Source organism: Pyrus communis, chromosome 3 (assembly GCF_041283825.1).
Source record: "Pyrus communis isolate YQ-2024b chromosome 3, ASM4128382v1, whole genome shotgun sequence".
Taxonomy (NCBI): domain Eukaryota; kingdom Viridiplantae; phylum Streptophyta; class Magnoliopsida; order Rosales; family Rosaceae; genus Pyrus; species Pyrus communis.
This window is the reverse complement of record NC_142567.1, coordinates 29,654,197-29,673,531: the sequence shown is the minus strand read 5'-3', so window position 1 is coordinate 29,673,531 and position 19,335 is coordinate 29,654,197. Positions and strand designations below refer to the sequence as shown.

Here is a 19,335-nt window from a genome sequence, read left to right as displayed (position 1 = left end):
TAATTTATTTTAATTCATTCAATGTGATCGCTAAGAAGTAAAAGGGAATGTGTAAGGTATAACACCACCATTAGTTTAAGGGAATTTTAACGAAAAATCATATTTTTACACTAAAAAGTCAATTCTTATACTATTTACTTTACTATTTATTTTGTGTTTATCGTTAAAATTTAAAGTTTTCAAACCATTTTAATTAATTTTGTTTTAGTTTAATGAAAAGTTTACACCTGTGTTGATTTCCTATTTATCAATCAATTAATCAATTATTGTATGGAAATACTATAAATATTGTCCGAAAGTGTGCTTAGGTGTCGGACGCAGACACAGAGAAAGGTCGCACGCTCACAACAAGTGCTCGGCGGAAGGAAAGGGAAGGCAAATCCATAAATGAAAACCCATCTTCTTTGAGAGAGAGAGACGAGAGAGAGTTTGACTCTTGAAACTTGAAAGTTGGAAACTTTGTCATGCCCATATCAATCTAAAGACACGCCAAATCCGGGCCAGCTTTCACGGATTCTCCTCCACCTCAACACCTCCTTCTTCGGCTTGTCTTTCTTTAAGCATTTGGACTCAAAATCTCATCTGGGGATTCGGCAGTTTTCTTTTCCAAGCCATTGGGGTATTGCAGCTCTTGGTAAGGTTTTTTTCCCATTAATTTTTGTGTTTTTAATTTAAATTTGGTAGTTTTTAGTTGGGAGAGTGCAATTTTGGTTGATTTGTTGAATTGGGTTTTGGAGTATGCAATTTGTACTGTTAAATTTCCATTTCCTGGAAGCGCTTTTGTAAAAATGAACTGAAGAATGCCATGAAATTTGAAAAGTAGCAAAGCAGCTTCTGAGTTTTTCCACTTTTTGTTGCATCTTACCTGGAAATAATCACTACCAATCTTGTTTTCTTCCCCTTTTCAATCATTTATTTTTGCAGGGATCATCACTGTGCATATTAGTTTTTAGGGATTCTCAAAAGCATATGGAAGTTGTTTGATCTGATAATTTTACCTTTCTGATAAATCATGTGAAGCACAAGACTTGTATATGCTTTTTTATGCTTCATGCTGGCAAAACAAGGCAACTACTTTTACAGTTTACTCTTTGTGCAAATTTTCTTACTTTCCAAGCGGCACAAGGGGTTTGTTCTTCCGGTTTTCTTCACACGCAATTTAGGCATTTTTTACTTCTTTTGATAGGTTTTGTTTCTCAAGTAAACTACTTCTTCTCCAATTACTTCTGTTAATAGTTTTGATAGGTTTTGTTGTGAATAGGAAATACCATTGTAACGGCAACTGCTATGGAATCATTGCTTATAACTTCCGTTCGAGAATTGAACCCCTTGTATTACCTGTCATTGCTTATAGTTTTGATAGGTTTTGTTTCTCAAGATCTCGTTGACCATGCTAAATTTGGAACCCCTTGTATTACCTGTCATCATCTCTCTTAGAGAATTGAAGATACTTGGTGTATGTTTAGGTGTGGAGTTGTAATGAATCAAGAGGTGTTCTACTCAACAAGGAATTGGATCTCATTGTTTCATTTGCCAGTTTAAAAGATGGGATTTTGGGCTTTAAACAATTCACAAATCTGTTCTGAAGCTTTCTAAGTAGGATATCTCATCGCTTTCTCACCCGAAACCCTACCTCAAACTCTTCCGAATGCGTGAGAGTTTATGTTTTTTCACTTGCCTAAAGTTTAATTCAATGGTATTATATGGCTTTCTTGAAACTGTAGATTGGCATCTTTATTTCATGCCTTTTTTTCTGACAAATACCTTGCTTTCCATTACATCAACTGCATGCATTTTGTTAAAAGAAAAGTTATGCAGAACACTAAACTTTTTAATGGGGGATGACAGGGTATTTTAATTGATACTTGTGGAATGTGACACAATTGGGGAGAAAGACTGATATTGATCCCAATCTGAGAGTACCGGCATTGACGTTTGAGGAAGAAACATGTCTCCTGGAGGTCGCTTCTTTGAGGATGTGGCCGAGTCTCGTGTGGCATTTGCAGATTCTGATGTTGCAACTTCCACTGCTGATCTAAGGGCTTCTCCTTTCAGAAAAGTGGCCCCTGGTTTGATTGGAAATCCTGGAATGCCACCAAATAGTAATGTGCACGACCTACTTGAGTGTCCTGTTTGCATGAATTTAATGTGTCCTCCAATTCACCAGGTATGTTTTAGTATTTGTTTAAATTTGAATGATCATGAGGATTCACTTTTTTTTTTGTTAATATCAATACGTATTTTCGTTTTGGTAGAAAGTGAAGAGAAGTCGTGAAATTGATGCTAATAGGGTTTGGAGCATCTGGTATTACTATAAAGTTACACACTAGAAATTTAAAATTCATTGTGCCGCCACAACTATTACAACTCAGAAAATATTCACAAAGTTGTTATAATCTTAAAAACTTGATCTCCAAAATTGGATTTCTTAAGAAATGCTTACTCATCAAATATGAAGGATCAATTGAGAAATACTTTCACACAGCATCTAGCATGATGATTATATGCACACCATCCTATTTTGTACATCATTTTCAGATTGGATTGCATGCATACAGGTCTAATATACATATTCTAAGTTGTAATTTTATCGAAATGAGAACTTATTGAAGCTTATATTGTAGTGTCCAAATGGCCATACTCTCTGCTCAAGCTGTAAGGTTAGAGTGCACAACTGTTGCCCCACTTGCCGGAATGAACTAGGAAATATAAGGTGCTTGGCACTGGAGAAAGTAGCAGAGTCGCTGGATCTTCCTTGTAGACACCAAATTTATGGTTGCCATGATATATTCCCATACTACAGCAAGCTAAAGCATGAGAAAACCTGTAAATATCGCCCGTACTGCTGCCCTTATGCTGGAGCTGAATGTTCTGTCACTGGAGATATCCAATTCCTTATGATGCATCTTAAAAATGAACACAAGGTCGACATGCATGACGGGAGTACTTTCAACCATAGATATGTCAAATCCAATCCCCAAGAAGTTGAAAATGCTACATGGATGTTGACAGTATGTTTCTCCCTCTCTCCCTCCCTCTCTCTCTCTCTCTCTCTCTCTCTCTCTCTCTCTCTCTCTATATATATATATATATATAGATATCCTACACAGTACAGACGCACACGAATTGCATTTCTATACCCTCATCTTTTAAGCTCTACTTAAACTCTCGACACAGTTTCTGTGTTTGGTTATCTGTCAAAGTGCTTTCATTGATTGCAGTGCGGGAAAGTCATGGGACCAATCTCGGGACCGTCAAAAGACCTACTGAGATAGCTTAATTTGTAGTTCCCCGCTTTCTTAATCCCTAATTGCTGACTTTCGTGTTTTTCTCTCTACGACTTCTCCGTTTCACTTCTTTAAGTCTGAGTAGAAATATGGGTATAAACTTTTGCAGTCTTGGAAATATCTTTGAAATGGCTGCCTAATCTATAGTCAAATTTCATTCCCTTTCGCCCTTATCGGCAAACTTTGATCCTATTTGTTTGATTGTTTCCCTTTCCTCAGTAACCAGTTATGCATCCTGTTCATATATACACTAGTAGGCAACAATATCTCTTTTCAGTTTTACATGAACGTCATCCGGTTCTTTTGTGAAAGTATATGTCTTGAAGTTTTTAAGACATCTTTCCATATTAAAAAAAAAAAAAAAAATTAAAAATCTCTTTTATGTACTGGTTTAGCATTGAACAGTAACACAAAATCGGTCTTCTCATATTTGGTTCCGTTCAACCTCCACCAATGTATTCAAACCCCTCTGTGATTTTGAATGTAGTGCAGATTTTCAACTGTTTTGGCCGTCAGTTTTGCCTGCATTTTGAGGCTTTCCACATTGGAACTGCACCTGTTTACATGGCCTTCTTAAGGTTTATGGGTGACGATGATGAGGCGAAGCAATTCACTTATAGTCTTGAAGTTAGTGGCAGTGGCAGAAAGCTTACATGGCAAGGAATTCCCCGGAGTATCCGAGATAGCCACCGAAAAGTCCGTGACAGTCAAGACGGATTAATCATTCAGAGGAACCTAGCACTCTTCTTCTCGGGTGGTAATAGGCAGGAGCTGAAGCTGAAAGTCGCCGGACGTATATGGAAAGAACACTGAGATATAAAAACTGGAAAACTTGTTCAAAGATATTGTAACCTTGTTACTGTGAAAAATAAAAGGTTGGTAGGAATTGAGGGAGCTCTATGCGAAAGGCTGGATATGTATGTCGCTTGATCAAATTAATTTAAGATCTCCTTTGTTGAGTCTTGATATGAATCTCCGTTTTGCAAGCAGCGAGTATAATGCAATAGACTTGTAGCGCAAGTTGTTAAGAGAATTTACCGTTGAACTCTACATTCTGTGTTCGATTCCTCCGTTCTCGTATTGCTCCTTACACCAGAATCTAGAAAGTTCCTTTGATCAAGTAACAAAAAAGGCAGGGATTTCATTCAGATAAGTTTTAATCGAGTCATGGTCTAAAGTATATTTCCGTATTCAATGCATGCAGATAAGTCTTGATGAACGTGGAAAAAGGTGAATCCTGATTAACGTGGAAAAAGAAACTTTACTTGAGTCACGGTCCAAGTATATTTCCATATCACTTTCTCATCGGCCATCGCAGTACATAGTGTCCACGACTATCTATAACAATTATCAACTATTAATGTATGTAAAAGATTTGTCGGTAAAAATTATCATTTTAAACATAAATACATTTTGACTTAATCGTTTAAAGATTCATTTTGACCTTCCGACCGCACGCCCAAAATACCGCACTAATATATTTTGGTTGCCCATCCTTGTATACATAGACTCGAACACAAGAATTTCTCCACACCTAGCTCCTCCCCACAAAGAACAATAACGAAAGAAGTCTTAGTATAATCCTAGAGTGCTACCGCATCAACTTTTTTGTTAGTTTCAAGTACTGATCCATGTCTTTTCTTAAAATCTTTTTTCAAGTCTTAATGTCTTTCTCTCCCCCTCTTGGTATAAGCCTCTATCTGTTAACAATATTTTTTAACCGGAGCTCTGTAGTAGGTATTTGGATCATATGTTCAAATCAGCTAAACCGATTTTCTCTTATCTTATCTTTAACTGCGACTACTAGTACTTTACCTCGTTCTTAGTCTTGTCATTTCACACATCCACCAAAATACTCTCATCTGCTATACTCATTTTCTGCATGTGAACCTAGCCCCTCCCCATTAAAGAAAAATATGTACGACAAACTAGAACAAGTACTAAGAAAATCTGACCTTCTAGTTACACGCTTTGATTTCTCAACCGTGTGGTTTGATGAAATACCAAAGCCCAAAATTCGCAAGTGGCACCGTAGCGTAGAAAAATATTGAGCTTTTAAATAATGGTATGAGTTCGAATTCCGTCAGTAATGAATCTAATATTTAATATAACAAATCTACCATTTGAAAGGAAGGAAGAAAAAAAAAAAAAAAAAAAAAAAAAAAACCAAAAATCCGCCGCCTTCTGCACAAAACTCGGTGGTGACCTCCTCCGCTTAAACCCTAAACCTTACAACTTCTCTCTCTTCTCTCTCTCTCTCCTCCATCCCAAAATCAAACAAAGAAATGCTACTGATAGCTCGAACTCACTCTCTCTCTAATCTCAAACCCCTCCTTTCCCTCTCTCTCCTCGCCCATTTCTTCCCATCCCAAACCCCACTTTCAAATTTCACTTCAATCCCAAAACCCCTTTTCCCAATTCCCACAAATTCTCAACCTTTACCATTCTCCGCCATTTTCTTCAACCCATTTTCTTCGTCTCAATCCTTGCCCTTGAACCGCGAAGGAAATTACGATGATACCACCGCCGCAGCTCGCCATGTCTGCCGTGGGTGTGGAGTTCACATGCAGGATTCCGACCCCAAACACCCGGGATTCTTCCTCAAGCCCTCGAAGAAGGATCCGAGGACGTATCGATTGGGGACCCATCTCGAGCACGTTGGGCAAGTGCCGGATTTCAACGATTCCCTCAAAAGGGGTATGATAATCGAACCCGAAAACTTGAGCTCTGAGGCCGATTTGGTGGGAGTCAAGGCCGAAAAGCCTGTGGTCTGCGCACGGTGCCACTCTCTGAGGCATTACGGGAAGGTGAAGGATCCGACGGTGGAGAACTTGCTACCGGATTTCGATTTTGATCATACCGTTGGGAGGAAGTTGGCTTTGACGTCTGGGACCCGATCGGTTGTGCTAATGGTGGTGGATGCTGCAGACTTCGATGGGTCGTTTCCGAAAAAGGTTGCGAAGTTGATTTCGGATACAGTCGAGGAGCATTCCACAGCTTGGAAACAGGGGAAGTCAGGGAATGTGCCGAGAGTGGTGCTTGTGGTGACAAAGATTGATCTTTTGCCAAGTTCGTTGTCGCCCACGAGGTTAGAGCATTGGGTTAGGACTAGAGCAAGGGAGGGCGGAGCAAGTAAGATAACGAGTGTACGTTTGGTGAGTTCTGTGAGGGATTGGGGGTTGAAGAATCTTGTTGATGACGTTGCTAGCTTGGCAGGACCAAGAGGGAATGTGTGGGCAATAGGGGCACAGAATGCCGGGAAGAGTACGCTGATAAACGCAATAGGGAAGCATGTTGGAGGAAAGATTACACATCTGACAGAAGCGCCTGTGCCCGGAACAACATTGGGAATTGTTAGAGTGGAAGGTGTTCTTCCTGGTCATACCAAGTTGTTTGATACTCCCGGGCTTTTGAATCCTCATCAGATTACAACTAGGTTGACGAGAGAGGAACAGAGTCTTGTAAACATTAGCAAGGAATTGAAGCCAAGGACATACAGAATCAAGGTAAGCTTACTTGAGCATCAAGTACCTTACAGTGTTTTTTTGTGTATTTGGTTATTAGAAACCTTTGAATAAACTGTGCTGTAGTACTCATTGTAAACTTGCAGTAATGTGTTTATCCCAGTGCAAATAATTCAATAACACAAACCATGTTTATAGATTGAATCTAAAAGCTCAAGTTTTGCTCGTATTGCTAAGCACCCATCGCTTCAATTGTTTAAGTATGATGCCTTTGTCTGTTTTGCTGGTCGAGGAAAACTCGAGAGGTGTCTTCAATTGTTTAAATATTGGATGTCCATTTACCACTGACTAGTACTTAACTTTTGCTTCTGCGTTTTTTTTTTTTTTTTTTTTTTTTGGTGTGTGTAAAGCTCTGCTTTGCTACTTTTTGGATTCTGTTAAAATGCATAGTTCGTTGTCGATCTCAGAATATCGTTGTTGCAAATTTAGATTCCATGTGATTACTTAATATTTTTTCCATTTATCATAGCTCATTTTTCTTGTCCTTTGGTTGTTACAGGATGGCTATTCAGTTCATATTGCTGGGCTTATGAGGCTGGATATAGAAGAATCATCTGTAGATTCTGTTTATGTTACGGCATGGGCATCTCCTTATCTTCCGCTACACATGGGAAAAACTGAAAATGCCTGCACAATGGTAGAGGAACATTTTGGTCGTCAATTACAGGTATTAGCACTAGGTGACGAGTGATAATTTTACAATTTCTTGGTTTCTAGTCTGGTAGTCATTAGTCTTATTGATTTTCAACATGTTACCGTTGGAGAGATTTGAATTCACATATACCAATAAGCGCAACGCATATATATATATATACACACACACACATATATGTGTGTGTGTGTGTGTATGTAATACCAGTCTGTTTGCTGATTCTTTTTAATTTCTAAATTCAGGGTATAAGTTTTCTGTTTTCCTGAATAATATAAATTTGTTGAGAATCAAGAGATTTGTGTAGGCTTCGGGCTTCCTAACGTCATTAAATCTTGCACCTAGTTATGATGCTTGAAATTCCATATTTAGATACGAGGCTGTGATAAAAATGAGGTGTGCTCTCCATACACCCCTTTTTACTTCTCACACATCCTTCTAATTTTTGGCCGTCAGATTAGATGAATTGAAGAAGATCAAATGACAGAAATTAACAAGGGGTGTGTGAGAAGTAAAAAGGGATGTGTGGATAGCACACCCCTAAAGATATGCTTATCATTAAATCTTTGAGGGGAACACATGATATAGTTGTGTGTATATATATATATATATATGTAGGTGTAGTTCTGATGCCAAAATGAACTTCCCATTGTTTCAGCCACCAATTGGAGCGAATAGAGTCAAGGAGCTTGGGCAGTGGGTGAGAAAGGAATTTCGAATCAGTGGAAACAGTTGGGATTCAAGTTCAGTGGATATTGCTGCTGCAGGTCTTGGTTGGTTTGCTGTTGGACTTAAAGGAGAGGCAGTTGTGAGTGTTTGGACGTACGATGGTATTGATGTTGTTCTTCGCAATGCATTGCTTCCTCATAGATCATACACTTTTGAAGTTGCTGGGTTTACCGTCTCTAAGATCGTTTCCAAGGCTGACCAAGCTTCAAATAAGCCACAACACAAAAGTGAGAAGAAGAGGAAACAAAGCGACCAGAAGGAATCTGTTGCGTGCTGATTCGGTACTTAATTCCTAACTTACCACCCGAAGCAGGCGCAACTTATTTTGACGACTGGAAGTGTTAGCAAGTAAAAGAGAAAGTTCTTACGAAAATGGAAAACCGGAGTTGTGACAATTCACAGTTGATCTGCTACCGGTGAGGAATATTTCAGTAAGCAACGTCAACCTTTTATAGGAATGAAAAGGGTAGGCATCTTCTTGAGCCACCGACGAAACTGTTGATTCTTTCTCCGACCATGGAAGGGGTGGATGTTCCACATTGGGATGATCTTTATGCGGTATTGATATTTAAGAATGACAACTCAAAGGCGGCGTTTCTTCTTAAGTGAAAACAAGCATAACTTTTGCACAACTCAACACGAATATGTTCAGTTAGCTGACTTCGCATATGGACCTTATTTGCGTGGATAATGTGCATAATTAAGGTTTAGCCTCAGTAGATAATGTTTTTGCTGGGTTTTAGGATCAGTCGTCGCACATTTGTGGGTTGATGTGTACAGTTGATGCTTCTTCCTAACGCATCAACGACGCACAATCAATCATCACTAGCATAAACGTTTCATGGTCACACAAATTGAACTTTCGTGAGGCGAATTTGTAAAACTACCGAGATTAAATAACTTTCGCCTCAAAACAAAGCTCCTGCCGTGTTCACCTTCGCCTCAAAAGAAAATGAAATTAGCAGACAAAGACTCAAAATTTGCAGCCAAAATCTTTCTGCAAGCCATTAACTGAGGAGAAATTCTTCGAGATCTTCGGCGAGTGGTTTGCAACTTAAAAGAGGAGAAACTACGTTTGGGGAAATCACTTCCCAAAAAAAAGAGTTACAAGAAACAGTAGTACTTGCATAACTTTATGAATTGCAAAATATAACACTGAAACAAAAGGGACACAATTTTCCAGCTACGCTACTGTAAACTCGGACTGTACCAACTCACCCCCCAAGTGAATTCGGTTTCAATGCTATCATAAAATTTTTTGGATCTTCCAAATTTCCGGCCATCTAAGTAGAAAGGATGAGAAAAATCACACATGGTGGTTTTACTATGTCCAGAATTCTCAACACAAAACATGTCGTCGTGGTCAATTCCTCCTAACTCCACAAAATAAATGCAGTTCACTTCCAACCCGTTAGAATTACTCACCGGAAAGGAAAAGGAACAGCCTCGGCTTGTTACAAATAATATTTGATTTCCCAAACTCTGTACCTCGATAAAGCTTTCACCATTCTCCGGATCGATCTTGTAAACTAGAAAATCATGAGTCCTTGTCCAGGTATTCAAATCGGTCTTCATTTGATCCCTAATTTGACGGATGAACAAGACTTCGTTGCTGGTTGTTGATTCTATCAAATATGACTCGTCTTTGACCTTGACATCCAAAAAGTCACCTTCACCCCAGCAATTGAATGAAACCTTACGTGATTTTTCTTTGTCATAAACCAACTTCAATTCCAGCTCATCACCATCTCCAAGGCGTAATGTGCGAGTTACAACGTGTCCAGACATAATGTTTTCGACTAAGACATATAGCATGCCACAAGACGAAAACAGTAGGCATGAAGGATACGTTTTTCTATCCCACATCCGAGATATTCTCCAACCTTTCTTTGGCCTGCACACACCAATTTCCCCAGAAGAAAAAATTGCTGCCACCGTACATTCTGATAGATTTGAACTCGATAGGGCAATTTTGTCAACATATCGGTCGGGTTTTCCACCAAATTTCTTGAAATATGGGATTCTTCTCAAGGAAGGAAGTTCGTGTTTGGCTCCTGAAAAAGGGTTTAGTAGAAATACTTCAGAGTGTTCTTCATTGACCATTATCAACCAACCTTTGGAGGAACTATGAAAGCGCCCTTGATTTCGCTTAGGCAACCCTAGCTTGATAACTTTACCTTCAGGTGGGATGGAGAACTCTAAGTAACTGGAACTCGGTTGAGTTCCAAATAATAACCAGGAAGCTGCTTCAGATGGGCCTACTAACCATGGGAATGGCGGAGCACTGCGAATAATTTGCATAACGATCATTCTCCAGTACTTGCAGAGGATGCTTAAGCGAATCCGATCAAGTAAGTCGAGGCGTTGTACGATATTCTCCATGATATCCAAAGGTGGTCTCTGCCAACACCCATCTACAACTAACCATAGCCATGCCAATCAATCAGTCCTAACCCATGAACAACAAAAACAATTCCAAAAATCATAGTTTCAAAAGAAACAAAAAGAGCAATCGAATTACCTTCAACCTCGTTGACGCCGTTATTCTTCTTCTCCAAGCCCTGCATGCCGATCTCCTTCTCCTTGCCGACGTTGAGAACGGGGCACGCGTCGTCGGGGAGAGCCAAGTCCTCGTTCGTCTCCTTCGGCGCCAGCATGTCTTAGTCCTCGTCTATTTTCTCGATAGCGCTAGGTAACAATTCCTACGAGGATTATAGAACGAGTGGGTGAGGAAGACGAGGGTTCTATTAATGGTGTGATGTTTGTGAGTTCTAGGTTCTAGGTTTCATCCAACGGCCAGATTAATTAATGTTTTCCATGACGGCTTGACCCAAAAATTTTGGATCAAACCCAAAAAACAAGAAAAAAAATTCTATGACCCCACAATGAACCCTAATTTATTAGCTCCCAAAATCTAGTCATAAACCCTAATTTCATCTTTTTATACCATATTTAGGTATTACCAAACCAACGGAGCAAGGGTTAACTCCACAGCTGGTCCACATGTAGGTCTATTACGGCCCGCGTTTGAGAGATCACATGATGTGACGGAAAATAGATGGTTTCCTTCTCTCTAGCATCACCTAGAAAGAAAACATAAATACATCTATACTTAAAAAAGCATTCTAAAACCCTAAACCTCCGGCTCCTAACACGCCCCAATCCCGATATCCACCAAACACCAAGATGGGCACGTGTTGGCCTACACCTGAGGGTCACGAAGCCATTTTAATATGCATGCAAGTTATAAAGAAAGAACGAACATAAATAAAATATATAAATTTATAAACAATGATATATGCAAATGCGGAAACGTGTTCAGAGCATACGACTACTCAAGAATACTACGAAACGTATATTATAAAAAGATATGAACAAATGAATGGGTCCTACACTGAGAGAACTTTAAGATACCTATTCGATTCTAAGTCCTAAAGAGGGCACAAAACAAAACGTGAGTGGACTAAAGTCTAATAATAATAATAATAATAAAACCGTTTTTCTTTCGAAACATAGTTTTGAAAACACATATCACTAAATAGTAGGTTTTTTGAAAACTCTAACATGTCATGAAAACGCTCGTACGATAAAATCATAACTAAGTGATATCAAAATCGCCCAAAGGCAAATCCATAAAAACTCATAACTCAAAACACTAATGTATTCAAATAGGGGTATCATAGTCGCCCAAAGGCATATCCATCACCCGAGGGTGAAGCTGTACGACACTGGATTATGTTAGTGAAGAAATATGGTAGGCCCATCATCCGAAGGTGAAGCTGTATAACTCTGGGTTACGCCAGAGAATAAATGGTACATAACACACCAACACTAGCCGTGGTTAGTGAAGTTGTCTGACACTGGTTTCACCAGTAAAGTTGGCAGTATGTCATAAATATCTCACTGATCCTCAACTGTATCCTATGACATACGTATACATACTCAAGTTGTATGTATATGTCGTATGAATACCCACTAATTAAGCACATAAAACGTAATTCAAAATCTCATACCAAGCTTAGAATTCAAAACCTCATCATCCGAAATCATAAGCAATTCCATAAACGTGGTTTCCATAAATATAAATTTTCATAAACTTTAAATTAATAACTCATGAATATTTCATAAAAGCATTTTAGATAAATCATAAATTCTTCATAAATTATAAGTCCAGAAATCTGTAAAAACATATCATAAAATATAAATAATTCATGAATGTAGAATTATGAAATCATATTTTCCATGAATGCAAATCTAATATTTTTATAAAAACATGCAATTTAAGAAACGATCCACTCACAAATATTCTGTTACCGGGAAGCCAATCGAACTAGGGAGGATGGGATCACTTCCAACCACCTAATCACAAATAGGAACCATTTATTAGAACTTTATTAAAACGATTGAATTTGGGAAAATAGACGGTGGATTCAAATTCAGTACGTCGAAAAATCTAAAAAAGGATCTCGGGTTCCGCCACGCACTGCCGCATGCACCGCCACAGGACGGCAGGGCCCGGGGCACCACGCACACCCCACGATTTTCTAGAATTTTTCCAGATATTTCCTCCAACTTCAAGAGCTCATTCCAAGCTCGATACAAGTCCAAATCGACTGATTCAAAAGCCAAAATGTAGTTAGGAATGTGGAGAAGATATTCATACCCTTAGGAGGCCCAACGGAGATTGGAGTTTGCCAGAAAAATGGCTGGAAGGTGGCCAAACGACCACGGTTTCAAGTTTTCCAGAAATAAACAGTGACTTCCCTTGTGTTTTCCGAGTTCCTACGCCACCAAAACCGCCCAAAAACTTACTAATCGTGAACCTAGACACGATCTACAATGATGGGAACCAATTTGACGAGAATTCGCCGGAGAAGTTCCTTGCACAGTAACCGCACTGTGCAGCGCGGGGAAGGAGTTTTAAAATGATTTTTCTCCTATTTTCTGGTTCAAGAACGCAAAGGGATTACAAGGGAAGGTGATGGTGCAGTCTAGTTGTTATTGTAGGTGTTTGGGTGTTCAGCAAAGAGAGGGAGAAAGAGTGAAAGAGATGAGCGAGGGAGAGAACTCAGAAGAATGAGAGATTAAAAGAGAGATGTACACGGGGCAGAGAAGAATACCACAGAAAACGGTGGAGAACCTGCTACGTGTCATCCCATGAGTGGTTCAAGTTGGAGAAATATCTCCTTATGTAAGATTACATAAATGCCATTGATGTTCAAAAATTCGTAGAAACTTCGTTTTAGTTCTGAATTCAATTCAGCTCGTGCCTACGCATTCATTTCGACGAGTGCTACATAAATAAATTAAAATAATAATTACTACATGTCATAGAGCGAGAGTCAACAGAAGTGAACACTTTCGTCGTTAGGCGTATTTTCATAAATTTATCCACTTAGTACGTAAAATTCGAGATGAGTCGTTCCAACTCCTATTTGTTTTGATGATCTATACTCAACGTCTTCTACCTTTTCTCTTTTGTCGAAAATTCTGCTGACAAGTGAGATGCCATATCCTTTGTCTCTTTTACGAACACAGGCTGCAACAGGTCTTGATTATGCTTTTCTCCTAATTGCAGCTCTTCTCTTGAACGGCACCGTACTTTTGTTGCTAATCTTTTCGTTTGTCCGTCATCTGGTTGGTTGCTGTCGAAGAAAAGCCCCTGTGCATAAATGGAGTAATAGTTCCAGTAGTTGCAGGCAGTGCCCTATTTGCTTGGAAGATTTTGTCGAAGGCGAGTCCTGTCGTGTTCTTGTGACATGCAAGCACACCTTCCATTTGATCTGCATTGATGCTTGGCTCAAATTTCAGCTAACGTGCCCCATTGTCGTAATTTTGTCCGTACAACATGATTTTGGTTAATTAACTTAGAGGTTTCCGGTAACCACGATAGTTTCACTGATCCATTCATGTGCTAGTCGAACTCAAGACATGCTTAGTCGCACCAAAACAAAAAGGGTCACTGTATAGCGATGTCTTGATCTTTGCTTAGTATAGGTTTGCTGTGTCTATTGTCATTATGATAAATTTATAATTGTGCATTTGTTTTGATGGTAGCGGTATAGGAGTGTAATACTCTTATGTGATTGTGTGAATTTACCTCCAAATCAGGAATTTGGTGACTAGAGTTTATGCACCCATATTAGCACCGCTTGTAACTATTTGTTCATTAACGGGACCATGCTATCTGATCAAAATCTTATGCTCAAGGATAAATTAAAAAGGAACTTTGGTTGTTCCATGTGTGGCAATAAGATGGGTGGTATAAGGGCATTGGTGGTAATTTACATATTAGCCAGTGATGATGTGATGTTACTGTTATTTATTTACCTTTTTTGTATGGTATAATATTAATAGGCAACGTTTTTCATGATTTTTTTAACACAATCATATATTTACATAAATGGTGTGAGACTAAATTGGTTTCAAACTTGCGATTCACGAAATTTGAATCTTACAACCTTTTACTCATAAGTGAATATAAATTAATTATACGAATGTGCCACTTAGACACTATTTTTTTGATATAAAGTATATCGTAATTCAAACTAATTAAGCTTTGAACAAAAATATCCAAATTCAAGTGCATTAAAAAGAATACATCCTCTCTACCCAAACTGATTAACTCAAAAGTCATAACTAACACATCAAGCCTCTGAAATTCTAATCTAACGGCTCGGATTTCATCTCACCCAAAAGACCTCATGTGACAAACGTTATCCGGGTTATATTTCAGCTCCATCTGGCCCAGTGACCTCCTTGGCCCAGAATTATGGAGTCCCAGATAAGCGTTAAAAAGCGCATCCAATCCAAATGCTCCTCAGAACCCAATCGTTATCGCTCTTCATCTTCAACCAATCAACAACCGAAACCAGAGCGCTTAAAACCCAAACATTTCAGATCAAACCCACCAAGCAAGATTCGAAATTTGACATTTTCGACGACCCCACGATGAGTTCTTCATCCAAAACGGCGAGGAAGCTGCAGGTGGCGTCGCCGGTGCCGGCGGACATCGACATTGCCAACTCTGTCGAGCCTCTCCACATCTCTGAGATTGCAAAAGAGCTTAATCTCAGTCCCGATCACTATGATCTTTATGGAAAGTACAAGGCCAAGGTTGGTCATTTGATTCGTTTAGTTACTAACTGGTTAACGCTCAAGCATGTCTGTATGTGTAATATGTTCATTTTCTTCATTGGTATGGAAATTTTTTTGAAATTTGATTAATCTGGGTTTATTTTATGGGAACTGCAAGGCCAAGGTTGGTCTTTTTTCGTTTACTTATTAACCGGTTAGCGCTCGAGTGCATCTGTATGTGTAATATGTTCATTTTCTTCATTGGTATGGAAACATTTTGAAATTTGATTAATTGGGTTTATTTGATGGGAGATACCAGGCCAAGTTTGGTCATTTGATTCGTTTACTTACTACTTGGTTGGCGCTCGAGCGCTTCTGGATACGTAATATGTTCATTTTCTTCATTTGGAAAGATTTTGAATTTTGGATTTGCTGGGTTTGCTTTGTAGGTTTTGTTATCAGTGATTGATGAGCTGAAAGGATCTGGCGATGGGTATTATGTGGTGGTTGGAGGGATTACTCCTACCCCTCTTGGAGAAGGCAAGTCAACCACTACTGTTGGACTCTGTCAAGCTTTGGGTGCTTTTCAGGATAAGAAGGTTAATTTATCTTTTTTTTTTTTTTTTTTCGGTATCGAAAATTTTGGGCATACGTTGGTTTTCCCTTTTTATGTTCTCCTTTTTTAAGCAGTTGATCTGGAACATTTAACTGAATAATCTAGAAATCTGAATTGTGTTTACACCTCTTTGTTACGAAAATTCTCGAAACAGAAAGAATAAATTCAGAGGTTACATTGATTCTTGCTTTGTGTTATTGGTTGTACTTGGTGTTGCTTTAACTTTTTATGTCGAGAAACTGAGGCTAAACGTTAAGGTTGGTGTGTTTAATTGGTGAGGAATGCTCGTAAGAAGGAAAGTGTCGCTGAGCAATACACTGACAAGCATTGAAAACAAGATTCGTTGTGATTGTCCTTTGTTATTATGATGTTTTATGTGCGTTTTTAACTTTAAATTTAGTTCATTCTGTTTTCCCCTTGTTTTTGTGGGTAGAAGTTAAAAGTTTAGTGGTCTCAACACAGTCTCTTCTGACCAAGAAGTTATCAAGCTGTTTCGAGGCACGGGCCTTGGCCCCTAGTCCTGTTTGCTGCATCTGAAGAGAATTTGTTTTATGAGGAAAAAACTAAACTTTTGGATAAGTTCGAACTTTATCAATTAATTTTTGACTTTGTTTTCAAAATGAAAAGCAGAGTATTTCAAGCTCATCTTGTATTTATCTACTTTGCTGTTAAGTTTTCTTTCAAGTATTGCAGTTTATATGGAAGACTTAAAACCACAGCAGGTCCTGCAAAAGTAGACACATGCAGCTTTTCCATATTACTTCTTGTTGCTAATGGAAATTTATATTGTTACGAAGACTTAGATAAATATTATTTCACTGTTGACAGCTATATTTGTATGGTCCTGATCCTGTATTCTCTCCTTTGTGACAATAGGTTGTTACTTGCCTTCGTCAACCATCACAAGGACCAACTTTTGGAATCAAAGGGGGTGCAGCAGGTGGTGGTTATAGTCAGGTGATCCCAATGGATGAGTTTAATCTTCACATGACAGGAGATATTCATGCAATAACAGCTGCAAACAATCTTCTGGCTGCTGCCATTGATACTCGGATTTTCCACGAGGCAACCCAATCGGATAAGGCTCTACTGAACCGGTTGTGTCCACCAAACAAAGAAGGAAAACGGAGTTTCAATGACATCATGTTTAGACGTCTAAAGAAGCTTGGTATCTCCAAGACCACGCCTGAGGAGCTTACACCGGAAGAAGTTAAGCCATTTGCTAGGCTTGATATTGACCCAGATTCCATCACATGGAGAAGAGTAATGGATATAAATGATCGGTTCTTGAGGAAGATTTCAATTGGCCAAGGCCCTGACGAGAAAGGGATGGTAAGAGAAACGGGATTTGATATTTCAGTTGCCAGTGAAATAATGGCAGTTTTGGCCCTTACAACATCTGTAGCGGATATGAGGGAGAGGCTTGGGAAAATGGTGATTGGAAACAGCAGGGCCGGTGACCCTGTAACTGCCGATGATCTTGGTGTTGGAGGTGCATTAACAGTGCTAATGAAGGATGCTATTAACCCTACATTAATGCAAACTCTTGAGGGAACCCCAGTTCTTGTTCATGCTGGTCCTTTTGCAAACATTGCACATGGGAATTCCTCTATTGTGGCTGATAAGATTGCACTGAAACTGGTAGGACCAGGTGGGTTTGTAGTCACAGAAGCTGGTTTTGGTGCTGATATTGGTACTGAGAAGTTCATGAACATAAAATGCAGATATAGTGGTTTAACACCACAATGTGCAGTTATAGTTGCAACTATAAGGGCCTTGAAAATGCATGGTGGCGGGCCTGATGTTGTTGCCGGGAAGCCTCTTAACAAGGCCTATGTAACTGAGGATGTGGCTTTGGTTGAGGCGGGTTGTGTGAATTTGGCCAAGCATATTTCAAACACAAAAGCCTATGGAGTGAATGTTGTTGTTGCTGTGAACAAGTTCTCAACTGATAGTGAAGCAGAACTAAATGCAGTCAGAAATGCAGCATTGGCTGCTGGGGCATATGATGCCGTTATTTGCACTCATCACGCCCATGGTGGAAAAGGAGCGGTTAGTCTCTTCATCCCATTAACTGATTAGTTTTTACTTCTCTTGTTTACCTGCTGCTGGATAGTACTCTTGGAAACTTCTGCTATAATCTCATATTTGTTCCAAGTATTCCATCTTGTGTGTAGCCTTCAACTGCGGTAAATGGTTGTCTTAATAAATGAAGTTTACTGTGATCTGCAGGTGGACCTAGGAATTGCAGTTCAGAAAGCCTGCGAGAATGTTACACAACCACTGAAGTTTTTATATCCTCTGGAGTTTAGTATTAAAGAGAAAATAGAAGCAATAGCCAAGTCATATGGCGCGAGTGGTGTTGAATACTCAGAGCAGGTAAGCTTACGTGCTATTATTCTTCAATTCAGTTGACACTATTTATTCAATCTCTCTTGCTCTCCAATTCATTCATAGATAGACGAGCATTTCCAATGCCAATGGTACAACTATTCCTCTTGTTTTTCTCATTAAATAAAAGAAATACGTACTGTTTGCTGCAAACAGAACATCAACTTGATTCTTCTACAACCTTTGCAGGATAGACATTTTATTTTCTCTTTTCCCTTTTCTTTTGATACCACTGAAGCCAAAGTGTCGTAAACTTGAAACCAGCATAGAGGTTTACTCGACATGCTTATGCTTATTGATACGAGTTTCCTTATTTGTGTGAGTAGGCTGAGAAACAAATTGAGATGTACAGCAAGCAAGGGTTTTCTGGTCTGCCCATATGCATGGCGAAAACCCAGTATTCGTTTTCACATAATGCTTCTGAGAAAGGAGCCCCCACGGGATTCGTCTTACCAATAAGGGATGTAAGAGCTAGCATTGGAGCTGGATTCATCTATCCTTTGGTGGGAACAATGAGTACAATGCCAGGTCTTCCAACTCGCCCTTGCTTCTATGACATTGATCTTGACACCACAACCGGAAGGGTCATCGGTCTTTCTTGAAGATCGTTCTGCATTTGGCTCTCCATTTGTTCAAGCTTCTATTGTTTATGCTTTCTTGTTGTGCAAGTTTTCTGTATCACTAGTTATTGATTTTGCAAATAAGGAAATCTCTGAGGTTAATAATTATCTTATTGTATGGCAAGAGTTGTTTGAATACAACCACGCATTGTTGTTTCAATGCGTAGTTCAATCTTGTGACAATTGATGATATCAATAACAGTTGGGCCGAAGTGCTTTCATTTTTCAGAGTGGTGCTAACCATAACGTAATCATATATCAACCGAAAAAAAAACAGACAAACAGAAACGGTTGACTTTCCAAAAATAAAAAATATAAAACAAAAAGAGAACTCTCGAACTTGATCACTGCATGCTTGCATCCAAAAATAGCCAGTATTACCTAATTAATAATTAGTTAACTAATTAACCACAACATTAACAGAAAAAGTTGCAATAATTCT

General features: G+C 39.0%; 4 protein-coding genes across 12 annotated transcripts; 3 read left to right on the top strand and 1 right to left on the bottom strand.

The window, feature by feature from the left end:
• Positions 1-272: 272 nt before the first annotated feature.
• On the top strand, positions 273-4,246 carry LOC137715444 (E3 ubiquitin-protein ligase SINAT2). Its single transcript, XM_068454779.2, has 4 exons — positions 273-634; positions 1,849-2,167; positions 2,625-3,011; positions 3,780-4,246. Exons 2-4 carry the CDS (start codon positions 1,949-1,951, stop codon positions 4,098-4,100), a joined length of 927 nt encoding a protein of 308 aa, XP_068310880.1. The 5' UTR covers positions 273-634; positions 1,849-1,948; the 3' UTR covers positions 4,101-4,246.
• Positions 4,247-5,449: 1,203 nt separating this feature from the next.
• LOC137716115 (GTP-binding protein BRASSINAZOLE INSENSITIVE PALE GREEN 2, chloroplastic-like) lies at positions 5,450-8,905 on the top strand. Of its 2 annotated transcripts, none has more exons than XM_068455510.2 (3): positions 5,450-6,793; positions 7,311-7,478; positions 8,119-8,905. In XM_068455510.2, the coding sequence occupies exons 1-3, from the start codon at positions 5,573-5,575 to the stop codon at positions 8,464-8,466; spliced, it is 1,737 nt and encodes a 578-aa protein (XP_068311611.2). In that variant the 5' UTR covers positions 5,450-5,572; the 3' UTR covers positions 8,467-8,905. The 2 variants fall into 2 exon arrangements, with proteins under 2 accessions (XP_068311611.2, XP_088547953.1); XM_088691827.1 differs by having other exon boundaries at positions 8,079-8,212.
• Positions 8,906-9,293: 388 nt separating this feature from the next.
• LOC137716116 (F-box/kelch-repeat protein At1g57790) lies at positions 9,294-13,286 on the bottom strand. 8 transcript variants are annotated; one of them, XM_088691829.1, is made up of 5 exons: positions 12,853-13,275; positions 12,490-12,548; positions 11,153-11,272; positions 10,711-10,891; positions 9,294-10,609 (listed from the first exon to the last, which is right to left on the bottom strand). In XM_088691829.1, the coding sequence occupies exons 4-5, from the start codon at positions 10,844-10,846 to the stop codon at positions 9,378-9,380; spliced, it is 1,368 nt and encodes a 455-aa protein (XP_088547955.1). In that variant the 5' UTR covers positions 10,847-10,891; positions 11,153-11,272; positions 12,490-12,548; positions 12,853-13,275; the 3' UTR covers positions 9,294-9,377. The 8 variants fall into 8 exon arrangements, with proteins under 8 accessions (XP_088547955.1, XP_088547959.1, XP_088547960.1 ...); XM_088691833.1 differs by having other exon boundaries at positions 9,294-10,603; positions 12,853-13,259; XM_088691834.1 differs by lacking the exon at positions 11,153-11,272 and having other exon boundaries at positions 9,294-10,243; positions 10,367-10,609; positions 12,853-13,259.
• Positions 13,287-14,946: 1,660 nt separating this feature from the next.
• Positions 14,947-19,121, top strand: LOC137715663 (formate--tetrahydrofolate ligase). Its single transcript, XM_068455000.2, has 5 exons — positions 14,947-15,305; positions 15,716-15,865; positions 16,759-17,934; positions 18,115-18,261; positions 18,600-19,121. The coding sequence occupies exons 1-5, from the start codon at positions 15,003-15,005 to the stop codon at positions 18,873-18,875; spliced, it is 2,052 nt and encodes a 683-aa protein (XP_068311101.2). The 5' UTR covers positions 14,947-15,002; the 3' UTR covers positions 18,876-19,121.
• Positions 19,122-19,335: the final 214 nt, after the last annotated feature.

What these genes read in the sequence shown, in the direction of transcription:
- LOC137716115 (XM_068455510.2), top strand. Translation starts at nt 5,573, where the DNA reads ATGCTACTGATAGCTCGAACTCACTCTCTCTCTAATCTCAAACCCCTC. An exon ending in CAAGGACATACAGAATCAAG is followed by an intron (nt 6,794 to 7,310) that starts GTAAGCTTACTT and finishes TGGTTGTTACAG; the next exon opens with GATGGCTATTCAGTTCATAT. An exon ending in ATTTTGGTCGTCAATTACAG is followed by an intron (nt 7,479 to 8,118) that starts GTATTAGCACTA and finishes CCATTGTTTCAG; the next exon opens with CCACCAATTGGAGCGAATAG.
- LOC137715444 (XM_068454779.2), top strand. Translation starts at nt 1,949, where the DNA reads ATGTCTCCTGGAGGTCGCTTCTTTGAGGATGTGGCCGAGTCTCGTGTG. An exon ending in TGTGTCCTCCAATTCACCAG is followed by an intron (nt 2,168 to 2,624) that starts GTATGTTTTAGT and finishes CTTATATTGTAG; the next exon opens with TGTCCAAATGGCCATACTCT. An exon ending in ATGCTACATGGATGTTGACA is followed by an intron (nt 3,012 to 3,779) that starts GTATGTTTCTCC and finishes AATGTAGTGCAG; the next exon opens with ATTTTCAACTGTTTTGGCCG.
- LOC137715663 (XM_068455000.2), top strand. Translation starts at nt 15,003, where the DNA reads ATGCTCCTCAGAACCCAATCGTTATCGCTCTTCATCTTCAACCAATCA. An exon ending in GTGCTTTTCAGGATAAGAAG is followed by an intron (nt 15,866 to 16,758) that starts GTTAATTTATCT and finishes TTGTGACAATAG; the next exon opens with GTTGTTACTTGCCTTCGTCA. An exon ending in GTGTTGAATACTCAGAGCAG is followed by an intron (nt 18,262 to 18,599) that starts GTAAGCTTACGT and finishes TTGTGTGAGTAG; the next exon opens with GCTGAGAAACAAATTGAGAT.
- LOC137716116 (XM_088691828.1), bottom strand. Translation starts at nt 10,846, where the DNA reads ATGCTGGCGCCGAAGGAGACGAACGAGGACTTGGCTCTCCCCGACGAC. An exon ending in CGGCGTCAACGAGGTTGAAG is followed by an intron (nt 10,610 to 10,710) that starts GTAATTCGATTG and finishes GGCTATGGTTAG; the next exon opens with TTGTAGATGGGTGTTGGCAG.